Consider the following 16,530-nt stretch of genomic DNA (forward strand, 5'->3'; position numbering starts at 1 on the left):
TGTTTTAGTTTGGGGTACAGGATATGGCTTTTGAGAGGTCTGTCTATGGCCATGAAATCTGCAAGGTTTGTATGAGCTGATCTTGTTCTCTATAATTATGTAATAGAAAAAAAAAGGAAAGAACAAAAAAATAAAGAGAGAGAGAGATAATAAAGGGAGTTCTTTCTGAAAGGAAAAATAAGTGCTAGTACCTTGAAGACCACAAGAGGAAGCCAAGCCTAGGGCAGCTATCAGACCCTGGCCCTTCCCCAATCCACCTAGATCCCCTGACTCCTGGGCCTGACTGTAAACAAGAGAGAAAATACAGGGCAGCATTTCACCAGGATCTCTGCATCAGCAGTTAAGACTCAGCTTTCCTACCTAACAGTACTTACTGTCTCTTCTCTACCATCCCTTGTAAAATTTTTAAATCCAACCAGTATCTATCCGGACAAAACTGGTTACATTCTTTCTTCATGAGAAAGTCTAACCAAATCATGTGCTATTAGCTCCATGTGTCTCTACTAGATACTCCAGTTGGTTGGTGGCCTGGATTTAGACTCTGGAAAGATCTACATAAGTATGCTTTATTCCCTATCCCAAAGCTTCCTTTAGATTGAATTCATCTCAGTAATGAAAGATTGGCACAGATTAAATTGTACCATGTTTTCTCACCAGCTTCTTAGTTGCAATACTTCTAGACTTAGTCTAAGACAACACTGTATCAAACACATTTTTGTAATTTATCAAAAATCCAAATATATCTTTCTACTAAAAAAACCAAACCCAAACCCACTGCTGTCAAGTAGATTCCGACTCACAGCAATCCTATAGGCCAGAGTAGAACTGCCCCATAGGATTTCCAAGGAGTGCCTGGTGGATTCGAACTGCCGACCTTTTGGTTAGCAGCAGTAGCACTTAACCACTATGCCACCAGGGTTTCCATCTTTCTACTAAAACCCCAAAACCCTCTTTCTACTAGATACATTAAAAAAAAAAGTCTGTTGTCTAGAAGGATGATACATCGCTTCTACAATGGAAACCTATTAGACTCATAGATGCTGTCTTTTCCACCTCTGTATTACTCGAGAAATGGGTGGCTCCCAGTTTTTTTTTTTTTTTTTTTAGGAATAGTTGAGTTCATTTTTCTGTAGCTGAGCAGTTAGTCCTTTGTTGCTAAATTATTAGTTTGGGTAGAAACCGTAGTTCCTAGAAGGTTGCAGAACTCGTTCCCTTTTCATTCTCCCCCATCCCCAAACATGGAGACAAAATCAGAAATGTCACTCTGAAATTGACACTAATAATAACCAATATCCAATGGATGAAATTAGTAAAATATGGAAATCATCCTAGGAAATAACATCTAAAAATGTATTTGTTCAGGCAGATCATGGAGGCTCAATTTGTAACCAGCCACTGTCTTTTCTATGTCTTAACCACAGGGATCTACCTAGGACTTGGGTGTGGAAAGACTGCGACTTTAGTATTTTTATGCTGCATCATCTCATTAAAACTGGGCCTTCAGACAAAATTTCAATAATGCCACCCTTACATTTTAGGAGACAGGAATTTTTTTCTTTTCATTTGACCTAACCCAGGGGCTGCTTGAACACTAATAATTTCTATGCCCCTGCCTACAGCAACCATAACAAACCTATTTGTGTATGGCACTGTGCCTAGTACTATAGTCCATGAGTTTGAAAGAAAATAATGTCAAACCTTTCTTTTCTCTCCATATACCTTAGAACACTTTTGGGGACACTGAGTATCCACATACCTCCTTCTTTAATGTCTTCCTCCCAACCCCCCATGCACATTCCCCAGAGCACACACACTCTGATAATTCCTCTCCCATTGCCCTGAGTCATTACCAGAAGGTGCAGAACTCACTGCTACTGGAGTCCTGATCTCTTAGTTGTTGGATAGCTTGTCGCTGACTGCCAAGGTCTCCAGGAAAATCAGTTTTCATCATCGCCTGGCGGGCTTGCTCTTCTAGCCCAGCAAACACTTGATCCCCTGGTGGTCACAAGGAAAAATAGTCAGGCCACCAGCTGGGCAGCACATCCCCAGGCAAGCTGGTTGGAAGGTCAGACCATTCAAAGGAAGGAGACAGGCAGGTACCCTGTGGTGGGGTCCTTTATCTCCAAGTCAGCCTGCTGCCTCCAACAGTTTCTGGGCGCAGCTACTCTTCCTGGGCAGTAGGCCAGATGCTCTAGGAAGCATCACTTGCTTCTCTTAAATCCTCCTAGTCTTGACTCCTTTCAAAAAGTGGTCATCTGCTACTTTACAAGTTTACCTGCAGAATCCCAATTTTCTTGCCTACAAACAAGTGCTTTAGTAATCCTTCTTAACAGCAATCTCTCTAATTCAGGTGTTCATCCACTCTCCTTCCAAGTCATGTTCTATAAGTTCTTCCTTGAGTCTCTTTCCAATGTCCATCAGAATTAGCTATAAGCAAATCAACAACTGGTTGAATAACGGATTAAAGGGAAAAGATATATGAAGTCATTTCTGTGGAGGAACAACCTTCCTGAAACATATCAACTAATTTACAATAAATATTTCATCTATCTTCCTTGATCCAATATGGTCTTTTTTTATCTGGAGTATTCAAAAGACCTGGACTCATCTTGATTATGCATTTACTTCTGATGAACTCTGCCTGGGATCTATGTGGTTACTGAAGAGTTAACATTTAAGTACTCTTTTATTTCCAAGAGCCCAGGCATAAGGAGAAAAGAGAGTTGGGTTTCTCTAGGTTTCCATTATCTCAGTCAGAGTGGAAACTACAGACCCCATTCCCCAGCCAGCAAGAGAGAATAACGAAAAGCTCTAGTGAAACGTTTGGCAGTAGACCAGGCCCTTTCTTACTGAAGACAGAAGAGAAAGTAAACAGGCTCAGGTTCTGAGACAGGATACAATGATGTAGGAGGAAAGGACTGGTGAGCTGACCTGCCCTACTAGTCCTTGGGCAATTGAACTGATGTGGCATAGGCTTCATCTAATTCACTTAGTCATTTGTTCAGCAAATACTCTTTGAGTATTTACCACATTCTAAACCCTAATAATAGTTACTATTTGGTACTTGCTGGTTCTAGGCTCTATGTTAAGTGCTTTATATTTGTTAATTCGCTTTGATTTTCCACAAACCCCTATGCTGTAGGTGCTACTACACCTGTGTTAAAAGGAGAAAACTAAGGTCAGTCTATGCTGGAACCAGGGATTCAAACCCAGGTCTGTCCAACTCAAATGTCCACATTTTTAAGTGATTTCTAATAGAGTTATAAGCAGGTCAGGAGGTTCATCAGAATGGTTTTGCTGAAAAGCAAATGTTTGTTGCTGAGTGAGAAGAATGCCTCTTATCCTAATGTTAGTGTTATCCTTATACTATGAAAAACTGGCACACACAACTCACATGTCACCATTATGTTCTCAGGGCCAGTATCTGACAAAAGAAAAAAAATGATGGTTCTAATACCATGTGATGAATTACCATACCTGGGTTAGAGCAGCTAATATTAAGGCTATTATGATTAATGCTGAATGGGAGTGGAGGGTAGTTAGTATTAAAGTGTGCTCCTAGCTACAGAGACCTCAAGTAAAAATAAGCTGCTTTAAAGTCCATCTTCACAATATGAAAGATGACTGGATATAAATTACTCCTAGCGAAAGCAAAAAATGAATTCTCTGTTACAGTGCTTCCTCTTCCTTCTTTGCAGAAGTGAAACATTTAAATTCTCCCTGTTGGTTCCACTCCAACCACAAGACCATGGCTAACTGGAATAGGCATCTACCTTCTGGGTAGGTACATATTTTCAGACCTGGCAGCCATGGGCAGACATGGCACTAAGGAACAAGTTATGTACTAGCATATAATTATCAACTTGCAGACCATTCTCATCAATGACATTTCTGGTCTCTCAAGAAACAGCCCGAGATATGTGGGTTGCTGCCAGCTAGGATTATAGCATACCAAGTATATACAATTAATTTATTTTTCTTTCTGAATAAAGAATCACCACTGGATTAGCAGAATGGTACCTAAAAAGATGTGTTCAAGATCAGCCAATAATTCAGTTTGGTCCCCATTAACTTAAGCTCAAAATTTATTTTGTCTCTTGTTGTTGTCTAAATATACAGGCCTTCACAGAACAAAGAAGAGTCTGTTCAATACAACTTCCCTGTCTACAACTCTGGTTGGCAATCTCAACTAGGATAGTTGGGATAAATTAATTCTGTCACTTCTTTTCTACAGTTTTGAAAGAAAGTCCTCTTATATTTTATTCTATTCTTGACTTGGGAAAAGTGTTAAGCTAAACTTTATTCTCCAGGGCTACTGCTATTTTAAATACCAACTTAAAGCAAAATATATAAAAACCATTTTTAAAAAAGTGATTTTAGCAAACCTCATAGTTAAGGATATGTAAATGATATTCCAGTAGTCACTATTTACCTCATCCCCAAATCTGACTGTCCAGAATTATCCCTTTATAAGGCGGCAGTGAAACTTGCTAAAAGTATGCCATGCTTAAACTCAAGAATAATGTGATCCATAGAGATACTGGTGATTAAGAAGTGTTATAGAATTGCCTGTTTTTATAATGTAAGGTTATTTCCTTCTATCTTGAGACTGTTGAAAAAGGCTAAAAAAAAAAAAATCCTCTGGTCTCTAGATATTAATGTAGGACAACCACCTTAGTTAACATGGATATTTATCTATTAATAGTTGAGAAAAGAGTCATCTGGGCTCCACAGTAAAAAGCAAGATGCTACCTCCCCCTTTTTTTTTGTATGAAATCAAGATACTATTTGTCTCTGATTTGGTTAAGGTTTTTCAGACCAGGTAACAACAAAGCCATGCTAGTAAGTTTGTAGAATGGATGAGAAGCCTGAGATGAAAGTTATAAAGGCAAAGAGTTTACAATTCTCTTTTCTTGGATTCTCAGTACAGTTAAATAAATGCAATTTCAGGTCGACTGAACTCTTAGTAAAGCAGCTGAAATAATGCTAAGAAAGCAGATGCCAAGTTCAGAAAAAATAAGCTAGTGTTGGGAATAAGGAGCTTAGGATCCCATTTCTAGGCAACAGTCTCTGTAACCCACAGTGCTATCACATGTTGGGAACATAGCCATTTACCTCACAATGATGCTAATGGAATGAAGACAAAACAGGTTGTGCTTTTTAGAAGAGAAAGGACATTAAAGGCTCTTCCCTCTTCTCTGTGAAAAACTTTTAATTGAAGGTTTTTAGTTTCTTACGTATTTTGTAATCATAAAGCAAAAGTCTCTCAAGGAGAAGAAATTTTCCTTTTCTCAGTGGTTTGCTTGGTTCAAACATGCCAATTGGAAATGTGAAAGCAACTGTATTTTCAGCCTCTCTAAAAACAACTGACAGAAATTTTAGGGGATGATATGAGAGGTGAGAAGGTCTAATAGGAATTTCAGTCCATCACCAGTTTCTATATAACTAATATAACAATTTTTCTGGGGTTTTAGTCCAAAAGCTCTGCATTTGAGTCTATTAACTAAGAGATTTGCAGAAAACACAAGAATAAGTCTGGACAGTTCTGGGGAAAGGAGATATCATGCCAATAATTTAGATTCAAAAACAGTCCTGAAGAAAACCAAGTACATGCCCATCGGCTGCTTAAGTGGAGCCAAAAAGTGCTCTTGGGCAATAGCAATGGGATTCTTAAAATATTCTTTTAGGCAGACTTTTAGCTTCATGTCACAGAGTCTTCTTTTTCTTCCCAGGAGGCAGATCTAATGAAGCTCATCCATTACTGTGCTCAACTGCCAATTGGCTTTGACATTTAAGCAAAGCTTCTGCAGACTTTCCTGCCACCCAGACCCTGAGTCCATTCCATTTACTTTAAATGGACAGCCAGCATTAGACTCAATATGTCTGATTGCTTCCATTTCACTGTAAGGGGATATAAGACTCAAGTGGTCAGAAGACTGAGATCACCCATTTCTACTTGCCACTATTGCCACGGGCAGTGAGAAGATGATCTTTCGAAAGGGCACTGTCAGCTTCAGTCTCCAAATAGTAAATAAATAGAAGGTCCTCAGAGAACAGTAAATCTCAGTGTCTTTCCTTCTTTGGTCAAGCTTAGTCCATTGGTTCCCTACCCAAATACATCACTGAAAACAACATCTCTTTGGGAGCCTGCTCTTTAGGAGCAGCTGAACTTTTCTTTTCGTAGCTCCAGAGTAAAGACCCTCTGAGGGTCACCACTGAAGAGCCTGTGAAATCCCACCCACTTTTTTTGGTTCTACCACAATACAACGTTCACTCCCTCAATTCTACAAACCATTTCTGTAGCTGTGGATATGTGATATTCTCCCCTTCTCCAAGGCCTGTTTGTGCATCTGTTTTCCAACTCCAATGCCAGCTCTTCTTGGACTTTGACTAGTATGGTGGGAGGAGATGCAGCTGATTGATGTCTACTATGTGTATGCAGGCATAGGCCACACAAACCTTTACTGGTTCCCCTGCCTTACCATAATCATGCCATCGTTCCCGCCAGCTACTTTCTTTGGGTCTTACCAGTCTCTGTAGACAGAGATAGCTCTTATAGATGAATGCTCAACTCCTAAGATTGCCTTATTTATGAACCCATCATCGCTAGTAAAAGTACCTTTTTCAGCCCTGCCTTCTTGGAGCCACATCTGTGTTTTTTTTTTTTAAATCAATACTCATCTTCATCCACAGAGAAGACAATCCTCTTAAATGCGCATGTGTTGTATTATCTATGCTAGTTATACTTCATTTTATCTCCTTTGGTGATCCTCACATTCAGGCCCACTAAATTTTACTGTTGTAGCAACAATTTATAACTCCTTCCTAAATCACTCACCTTTATATTAAACAGCCCTTCCACATCCATCTATTCCAGAGTATACTCATATAAGTATTCAACTTGTTTCCTCTTATAAAACTTTTCCAGGACTTAAATTGAAGAGTTCATTGTACATGGAGGTTTGCTACCCTAACCTCATTCATTTATAAGGTGTTGGTGCCCTCTTAATTCCTCTGTTCATTCTGTTTTCTCTCCTATTCTTGAACCAACCCATCCAGATGAGATAAAGTACATGGTGCCTGGCATACACTATATTTTTAATTAATGTTAGTTCTCTCAACTCCTTGACTAATCAATCCTCTCAAATGTAGGTTTTTTTCCTTTAAACTTTCATATTATACCTCTGAATTCTCTTCAAATGTTGCTATACTTTAGTCAGTCCTCAGTAATAATAAGAAGCTATTTTATGAACATTTGGGTGAAATGCCTATCTCCCCAGATCACAGAATACTGGTTAATTATCTCAAATCTGTCTAGACATATTCGTGTTTATTTAATAAGGCACTTCTGAACACCCTCTACGAGCAGTGCTGGAAGTAGAGAGGGATGCATAACATACATGGGACACACTCGCTGCGCTCTAGAAGTTTACAATCTAATTAATGAAATAAAACGTACATATGAAACTGTTAAGAAACAATGCAAGGCAAGAGTGCACACCTGGTCTCCCTGTTTCCAGTTTCTTCCTTATATGATTCATCCCACACAGTGCTTCATAGTCCCAGACATGCCACTCTCCCTGCATAAAATCCTTCAGCAGCTCCTTACAGTCTACAGAATGAAGTGTGAATTTGGTCTGGCATTCAGGCCTCCACAATGTAGAGTCAAACATCTCCAACCTAATGTCCTACAACTTCTGGACAAATAAAATTTTGCTTCATACAAAGTCTACTCATCCCCTTAATGTATCATGTGCATTCCCTCTTATATCTTTGCTCATGTTTTTTTCTTATCTGACTGTCCCTCTCCCTTCTTCTTTTTTACTTTTTAGTCTACTTTCAATCCTCTAAGGTCCAGTTAATTAGGAGTCCCTGGGTGGTGCAAACAGTTAAGGGCTTGACCTAGCAGCTGAAAGGCTGAAGGTTCAAACCCATCTAAAGGCACCTTGGAAGACAGGCCTGACGATCTGCTTCTGAAATTCACAGCCTTGAAAACCATATGGTGCAGCTATACTCTGCACACATGGGGTTACCATCAGTCAGAATAAACTTGACAGTAACTAATTACAACAGAAAGACCCAGTTCAAGTTTACAGTCTAGAGCCCCTTCCATCCAGTGTTCCCTTACTACCTCAGCCAGCGGAGCTCTCTCCTTCCTTTCAATGTCTTTAGTATGTATAGTCTACAGTGTCCCTATTGGACACTCAGCACATACAATCTTGTATTTTTATACATTACTTTTTAGATATATATCTGAGGCTGTATTATAGTCTTACATATCTTGAATCGTCTTATAGCCCTGGCATTTACCACAAGGCCTTGCACAAAGTAGGTATTCTAAGGATGAATCCAGTACACGTACCCTAAGACAGGTTTCTGAACACCTCCTCTGGCAACGAGACATACTTTAAATCCTTCATATTCAACACCTTTAGCCCTCTTTTCACAAATTATTGTGAGATTCTCACTCTAAATTTAAGTTACTTTTCCATTTCAACCCTCAACATCCCCAGGTTTCAGAAGACAAAGCCCAGTACTCACAGTGAACTTTATTTGGGTTTGTCTGTTTCCGACGGGACATGTTTCCCTGATCCAAGAGCTCTGGCCTTTCCCAGTTTCACGACTGGATATGTTACTACCTCCTTGCAAGGTGCTGACCTACAATGAAAAAGGACCATGGCTAGCACATATAATTTTGCCCAGAAATTACATAAAAAGATAAAAACTTTTAAAAATAGCCCTTGAGTGTATAAAACTCACCAGTTAAAAATAACTGAACTAATGACTCAAAGAAAGAAATGAATAAATTTCTAGCACAATGTCAAGATAACAGGAAGTTTAAGTGAAAGAGGGGACTCCTTCAGAGGGTTTAGAGAATTCTACTCTAAATCCATCTGTGAAATCCAGAATACTGTCAAGTGATCATGATCAAGGTCACAGGATAGAAAAGGAAGCAAAACCAAGGCAACCAGGGTTACAAATACTGTGGGCTCAAAGGGATAATCCCCATGAATTGTAAAAGGAAATAAAAGGAAGCCAAAGAGGGTGATAGCTCACATGTCACATGCCCACTGGAAGTCAAACACTGCAATGTGCACCAGTGGAAGCCTCCAGATGTTTTTCAAGCAGTTATTTCACCTAGAGGTGAAAAGGCATCACATCCCTGTGAGACAGGAAATGTCTCAAAACTCTTAGGCATCTGTAAATGAAAACAGCATGGGAAATAGAGCTTCTATCTAGTGATGCAGGCGCAATGCTGGGCACTGTGGAAGACAAGGCGCTAAAACAAATTGGACTTCCGGTGTAGAGGGTGGGCTTTTACATCCACATTGTTGAGTACTAATTCAGTACCCCAATGTGGAACATCCAACTGTGCACTGGCCCTGCTCACATGCTCCAGAGTGGTGGTCAAAGCTAAAACTTCACTGCCCCTTCTCATCCAGGCTCTATGTAGCAAAGAGATCAGTGGGAGGAACAAAGAGAAAAGCTCCCCAAACTATAGAAATGCTGCAGAGACATGCGCCTGCCCTTATGATACAGAAGAGAACAGACACTTAAGTGTGGGGCTTCCTGGTTAGCTATAAGACAGACATTCCCAGTGGTAAGTATTGTTAGAGTCTGGCACGGATTAGTAGCAGGAGCTGTGAAAATTTCTTTGAAAGATAAAGAGAATAAACAGACCTAGAGATTAAAAAGAGATGGATTCTCTTCCTACCAAAGACAGGAAAATGGATTTGGCCACCCTCCAAGTTCCTACTTTCTCAAATTGTACTTCCACTGAATAAATATAAAATTACAGCTGACTGTATATTAAGAGGAGTTATGAGAGGCTACAACTACCTATACTTTGCATTCCAGTTAGTGAAGACTCACCTCCTGTTATGCCAACTAACTACTCTATGTAGCCAGAAAGGACCTCAGACCTGTAATCAGATCCTGCCTCCCCTTACCAAAAGAAGAAAGTAACCGCAAATGGCAAAGACAGGCCTCCACAGGAAGTGGCAAAGGAAGCAGCTTTCGGGCAGTCGTCTATCATATCTGCATATTAAACACAGTTCTCTTTCAGACTTTTAATTAAAACAACAACAACAAAAAACTCCAAATGTGTAACAGTAAAAATCAGTTTTAACATTTAGAGGGCAGTATGCTAATGGCTAATGCTAATGATATGTGTTCTTGGTTCTAAGTTTTGTTTGTTCATATCATTTCTTTCTAATCAAGTAGTTATTTTAAATTACTCAACGCAGTGAATAAATATCACACTTTGGATCTTTGCTTGTACGTCTGTAGAATCACAAGGTGGCAAGTTAAATAAACTGCAGGTTATCTGTAATTTTTTTCTAAAATTTGCAGAAATACACCTCTGTGTTGTCTAAGGAAAAAAATAGAATTTTGACTAATCTTTAAATTTCTCCCCTTCAAGATCAGGAACTACAACTGTGATATACAGGTAATGAAGTCCCTTCTGAAGGAAGGCCAAAGCATTTGTGACAGTTAACCTCTATTCAGATCATCTTAGTGAGGCAACAGTTCAATACTGAAGCTACCTAAGTCAGAAGACAAGAGATGAGTATCTGCATATTTAAATCAGCAGTGTCCACTGCATCTCACAATCCTCCTAGTGGCCAAATGCGGAATTGACCAGATGGTACCCAATGGGACTTCACACCTGAGGGCGAAAGGGAAAAAATAAGCAAATAACTCTCCTCCCCCACATAAAAAGGCCATCATGGACTCTTTAAAAATAAATAAATGGGACTGAAAGGACACTCTTCATGACACATCAAGATCGCAGAGGTTAGACAGCTGTTTTAGAGGCAATCACATGCAATAAAAGCTAATAAAACCCGTAGACATTGCCCTAAAGGTCATTCAATTTTACTTTTAATACTGCCTCATCCCAAATCCAAATACGAAACCAAACCAAGAAATTAAATGGATAGCTATCTAAACATCACCATCCTGAAGAAAAATGAGGCGGAAAGAAAGGGAAACGGGGATTCAGGTCTACCAGGAATTCTGCTGGAAAAGAAGAACGCTTTGTTGGTCTTTAGGACCAGGTTAGGCGTCCTCGGGAGCGGCCCAACGTCTCTCCACTCCTCTTACTTATCACAGTCCCTACTCTCCCACAGGTGTTTGGTTGCAGCTCCCAGGGCACATCACAGAATTCAGCAACAAAAATCGGTGAAAGCCAAGCTTTAAGAAAAAAGGGCGCACTCCCACCTCCAGCTCTGGTGCGGTTCCCACGGAGCAAAGCAAACTCGCCTGAATCCAAATGATCTGTATCTGCCAAAAAGGAGAGAACAAGAAAGCTGGTCACACAGCCGCCTCACCGTTCACCATGTTCCCACTTCTGTTTGGTCTGGAGCGTGTGTATAATCAGCCGAGATGTTCCCTCTTGCTTCCTCAAGCATGTGTACAGGTAAATTCCCAGGAATTATCAGACAACTGCCAGAGGTCTTCGGAGGCGGCTCAGACAAACCCTCAGACAACAGTCTTCTCAGAAATCTAAATTTAGAAGCTTTTCTGCGAGACCGAGACGCGGGCACCGATACCCCCGGTCTGCCCTCCCACGCCCAGCCTCCCCCTCCCGAAGCTCCACCCAACCCTGTCAGACGCCGGCTAGGCTGCCGGCGCCCGGGCTCCAGCCGCAGGAGGCCAGGCCCGCGGCCGGGGGCTGCCGAGGGCCCACGCTGGGAGGACCGCACCGCGGACGTCCCCCCTGCCCCCGACACTGCCGGAGGGACAGAGCGAGGATCGGCGGCGCGGGCAGCCAGCCCGGCCCGGCCTCATCTCGGGATCCGCGGGGTGAGGGGCGAGCCGCGGCGCGGAGGGGTGAGCCGCGGGGGGAGGGGGGTCTTGGCTGCACCGCCCCCAGGCCAGAACGAGCCCCTAGCCCACTCCTCAATCACAGACAGACAAAAGGACCGACAGCCGGCGACGAAGAGGGGGACGAGGAGCCCCTGCATCCTCAGTCTGGACCAGAGGGAACGAGTCGGGGGTCTTTTTACCCGACGCCTCGGCGCTCCGCTGCGCTCCGGGTCCCTGGGCCCCGCCTCCGGACAGACGGACCGCCGGACAATGGGCCCCGGGCCGCAGCTCGGGCCCGACCGGGTCGCGCCTCTCCGGTACAGGGCCCCGGCAGGCGGAGGGCGGCTCTGGGCCGAGCCAGTGGCGGGTAACCGAGGGGCGGCGCTGCAGACGGACAAAGCCACTGGCAGACAGACAGACGGAGGGGGAAAAGATGGCGACGCGGGCGGCGGGAGCGCGCTGCTCGCGCACCCGCAGCCAGTGGGGCGCGTGCACGAGCGCTCCTCTCCCTCCCTCCCTTTTGCTCCAGCTTGGTCCCCCTCCCCGCTTCCCTGGAGCGCGCCTGGTGTGTGGGCGGGGCCTGAGGGGGAGAGGGGGTCCGGGGAGGCGGGACTTGAGGGCGTATCCAATCACAGACGTTCGCAAGGGGCTTCGCCTCCTTCCTGGAGCCCCGAGACCACCGAGCCTCGCCCCCTCCTTATGTCTTTCTCTGGCTCTCTCCCCCCTCAGCTCCCCTAGCCCAAACCCGCCCGGGGCCTGTAAACTCCACTCCGGCTATCAACTCTGATCCCGGTTTCCTACCCCACCATCGAGTTCAGCCACAAAACCCACATCCCCCCAACCACAGTCCCACCGCAGGCTCCTTCTCCTTTAGCCCAACCTTGGTTTCCGCCCCACCTCCTGCCCCTCGCCAACCACAAACCCTCTTCCCTTCATTCTCCTCACACTTCACGGTTTCTTTGGCCCCCGAGGCATTTAATAAGACCGAGGCAGAGGGTCACGGGGCTTTGTGGGAGGGATTAAATTCAGCTGTCAAAACCTCAAAAATCTTGAGATTTCTTTTAGACATTTAAGTCTCCAACATGAATTTCAACTAATACAATAACGTAGCCGTAGACCCAGCGGCGAAGGATTCACTTAGAGCAGGGTAATTTGTGGCATTGTTGCTTTTAAGGAGTATTTGGGGCAACTGAGAGTGATTGGACTCAGTTGCTAATAAAGCATCTCCCCCTGTCACCTTTCCTTTCTCTACTTTCCCCACTGCCTGCCTTTCCTTCCTCTCATTCTCTCTTCCTATAGAATGCTTTAAGCCTACCTTTGACATCGCTTATTTGGAGAAAGAAGAAAGTGTGGTGGACAGAAGATGAGATCTGTTATTAGAAGATCCAGCTTTGAGTCCCAGCTCTGCTACTGACCAGGTGGCTTTGGGCAAGTCCACTTCCCAATTCTGAGCTTCTGCTCCTAAATGTGAAATGGATAATATAATTCCAGGCCACCAATCTCAGAGTTCTGCCAATCATGTAAAATGAATATCTGAAAGCACTATGTAAACATCCCGTATGAATACTGGCCCCTCAAAGAGCAAATGAGGATGACCCCTGTTTATAGGGTAAAAAGTCCTGGTATTTGCATGAAGCACTCTTGCAAAATGTCCTTCCCTCAAATCTCCAATGAGTTGGTATCATTGTATCATGTGTTTAATATGACAGAATGGCTGTATTGAAGGATCTTGGTCCTTCACATTTCTGTGCTATATAGCTTATTCATTCATTATTTAAGTAGGAATTATTTTTTTAACTTCAGTAGGGGAAACATTTAAATCTTTTATTTAAAAAGTTTATTTTGGTAAAATATATATAACAAAAAATTTTCCATTTTAACCATTTTTAAGTGTAGAATTTAGTGATGCTAATTACATTCACCATGCTGTGCCACCATCACCACTGTCCATTTCCAGAAGTTTTTCATTACCCCGAACGAAAACTCAGAACCCCTTAAGCAATAAGTCCCCAACCCCAGCCCCTGATAACCACTAATAAGCTTTTGTCTCTATGCATCTGACTATTCCAGATTTTAATTTCGCTTAAAATTTTAATTCCTGGGTAGCCAGAAAATGGAATACTCTCATCCACACAGCAAGTTTTTAGACAGTTGTGTGTAAAAACGCAAGCTGGAATAAACACTGGCATTTATACTTAACAGTCGTTCTTGATGAGTTTAGACTGAGGGATATAAATATGGCTTTATTATGTCATTTAAAGTTGACACGGTTGACATTTTCAACAGGAAACTAGCTAACAGGTAAAGCATTAGGAGAAAACCTCCAATGATCTTGGTTTCATTGTTAAGGCGGGCATGTGTAAATGTGGGCAGCTTGTTCCATCTTTTTGAGTTGCAAATAATATGGGTTCATAATAATGTTATTGTTATAACTTTCTTGTGCGCTAATAATACCGCTGAGGTGTGACTCATAATCAAATAAGGGAAAATTAAACTATGCTTGCTCTAGAAGACTTCTTCATTAATCATGTACTTTTTTCAGCTTTACTTTTATTTCTGCTTTCCCAATATACTCGACGGCACTGGGTTTTTTTTTTTTTTTTTAATATACTCAAAGTTATGCTCTTATTTTACCACTTCAACTATATTAACTTTCCTTTGAAATATCTTTCTAATCCATTTTGTATTTATTGGCTCCTACAATGACCTTATTAGGGCTTTATAGGAAAAAAAAAATAGAAGAGTTTTTAGAACCTCAAAAAAATTTATTAGGAGACAATTCACTCATTATAAAATTCACCCTTTTAAAGTATACAATTAAGTGGTTTTTATTATATTTACAAGGTTATGCAACCATCACAACTAATTCCAGAACATTTTTTCATCATCCCCAAAAGAAACCCCATACCCATTAGAAGTCCTTTCCCCTAACCCCTGACAACCTCTAATGTACTTTGTCTCCATTGATTTGCTATTCTGTACACTTCATATAAATGGAATCATACAATATAGGGGCCTGTTGGGTCTAGCTTTTTTTTTACGTAGTATAAGATTTTCAAGGTTCATCATTTCATTTTATGACTAATATTCCATTGTATGGAAATACCACATTTATCCATTCATTGATTGATGGATATTTTGGTTGTTTTCACTTTTTTACTATTATGAAAAATGCTGCTATGAACATTTGTGTACAAGTTTTTGTGTGAACGCATGTTTTCAATTCTCTTGGGCATATACCTAGGAGTGGAATTGTTGGGTCATATGGTAACTTTGGAGCCCTAGTGGCGCCAGTGGTTAAGCGTTTGGCTGCTAAACAAATGGTTGGCTGTTTGAATCCACTAGCTCCTCCTTGGAAACCCTATGGGGCAGTTCTACCCTGTCCTATAGGGTCGCTATGAGTCGAAATTGACTCGATGGCAATGGATTTGTTTGGTTTTATGGTAACTTTATGCGTAATTTGTTTAGCTTTATGTTTAGTCTGTTTTCCAAAGTGGCTTCACCATTTTATATTCCCATCAGCAATGTTTGAGAGTTCTAACTTCTCCACATCTGTGGCAGTATTTGTTATCGTCTTTTTCATTATAGCCACTCTAGTGGGTGTGAAGTGGCATCTCACTGTGATTTTGATTTGCATTTCATTAATGATTAAAGATCTGAGCATCTTTTCGTGTGCTTACTGGCCATTTAGGAGCCCTGGTGGTACAATGGTTAGGTGCTCAGCTGCTGGTACCTGAAAGGTCAGTGGTTTAAACCTACCAGCTGCTTGGTGGGAGAAAAGACATAGTGATCTACTCCTGTAAAGATTTACAGCCTAGGAAACTCTATGGGGGCAGTTCTACTCTGTCATATCAGATCACTATGAGTCGGAATCGACTTGACAGTACACCAAAAAAAAAAAAACAAACCAAACCCAGTGCCGTCGAGTCGATTCCGACTCATAGTGACCCTACAGGACAGGGTAGAACTGCCCCATAGAGTTTCCAAGGAGCGCCTGGCAGATTCGAACTGCTGACCCTTTGGTTAGGAGCCGTAGCACTTAACCACTATGCCACCAGGGCTTCCTAACAGTACACAACAACAATAAAATTGGCCATTTGGAGAATATCCAAATACTTTGCCCATTTTTTAATTGGGTTATCTTTTTATTGTTGAGTTTTAAGTTTTTTTATATATTCTGGATGCTAAACCTATCAGATATAAGATTTGCAAAATTTTTCTCCCATTCTGTGGGTTGTCTTTCCACTTTTTTGATAAGTCCTTTGAAGCACAAAAGTTTTACATTTTGATTAAGCCTAATTTATCTATATTTTTTTCCTTTGGTTGTTTGTAATTTGGGTGTTATATCCAAGAAACCATCGCCTATTCCAGAATCATGAAGATTTACACCTGTTTTAAGAGTTTTATAGTTTCAGCTCTTATGTTTAGATCTTTGATCCATTTTGGGTTAATTTTTGTATATAGCGTGAGGTTAGGGGTCGAACTTCATTCTTCTGCATGTGGATATCTAGTTGTCCCAGCATTATTTGTTGAAAAGACTTTTTTCACAACTGAACCGTCTTGGCAACCTTGTCCAGATTCAATGGTTTTATTTCTGGACTCTAAATTCTACACCAGTGATCTCTATGTCTATCTTTATGCCAGTGGACAGTCTTGATAAGAACTTCATGTTTTAAAGGATATACTTTAAATTCTTTTTATATTTAGAATCTTAGAGTT

General features: G+C 41.6%; 1 protein-coding gene across 22 annotated transcripts in view; it reads right to left on the reverse strand.

Annotated features, from left to right (window-relative positions):
* ZNF821 (zinc finger protein 821) overlaps positions 1-16,530 on the reverse strand; it is a 38,458-nt gene that overhangs the window by 13,618 nt on the left and 8,310 nt on the right. Inside the window, exons 1-5 of one of the 22 annotated variants that reach the window (XM_064273822.1) lie at positions 13,127-13,843; positions 11,224-11,286; positions 9,951-10,669; positions 8,542-9,138; positions 1,870-1,995 (exon numbers count right to left, since the gene is read on the reverse strand). In XM_064273822.1, the coding sequence (XP_064129892.1) occupies positions 1,870-1,995; positions 8,542-8,581 (166 nt within the window). In that variant the 5' untranslated portion in view covers positions 8,582-9,138; positions 9,951-10,669; positions 11,224-11,286; positions 13,127-13,843. Of the gene's footprint in view, positions 1-1,850; positions 1,996-8,541; positions 9,139-9,950; positions 11,585-12,011; positions 12,110-13,126; positions 13,844-16,530 lie in introns of those variants that run through there. The other 21 variants (XM_064273824.1, XM_064273819.1, XM_064273821.1 and 18 more) reach the window with 21 other exon arrangements.

The sequence above is a fragment of the Loxodonta africana genome, chromosome 21 (genome assembly GCF_030014295.1).
Source record: "Loxodonta africana isolate mLoxAfr1 chromosome 21, mLoxAfr1.hap2, whole genome shotgun sequence".
Lineage (NCBI taxonomy): Eukaryota > Metazoa > Chordata > Mammalia > Proboscidea > Elephantidae > Loxodonta > Loxodonta africana.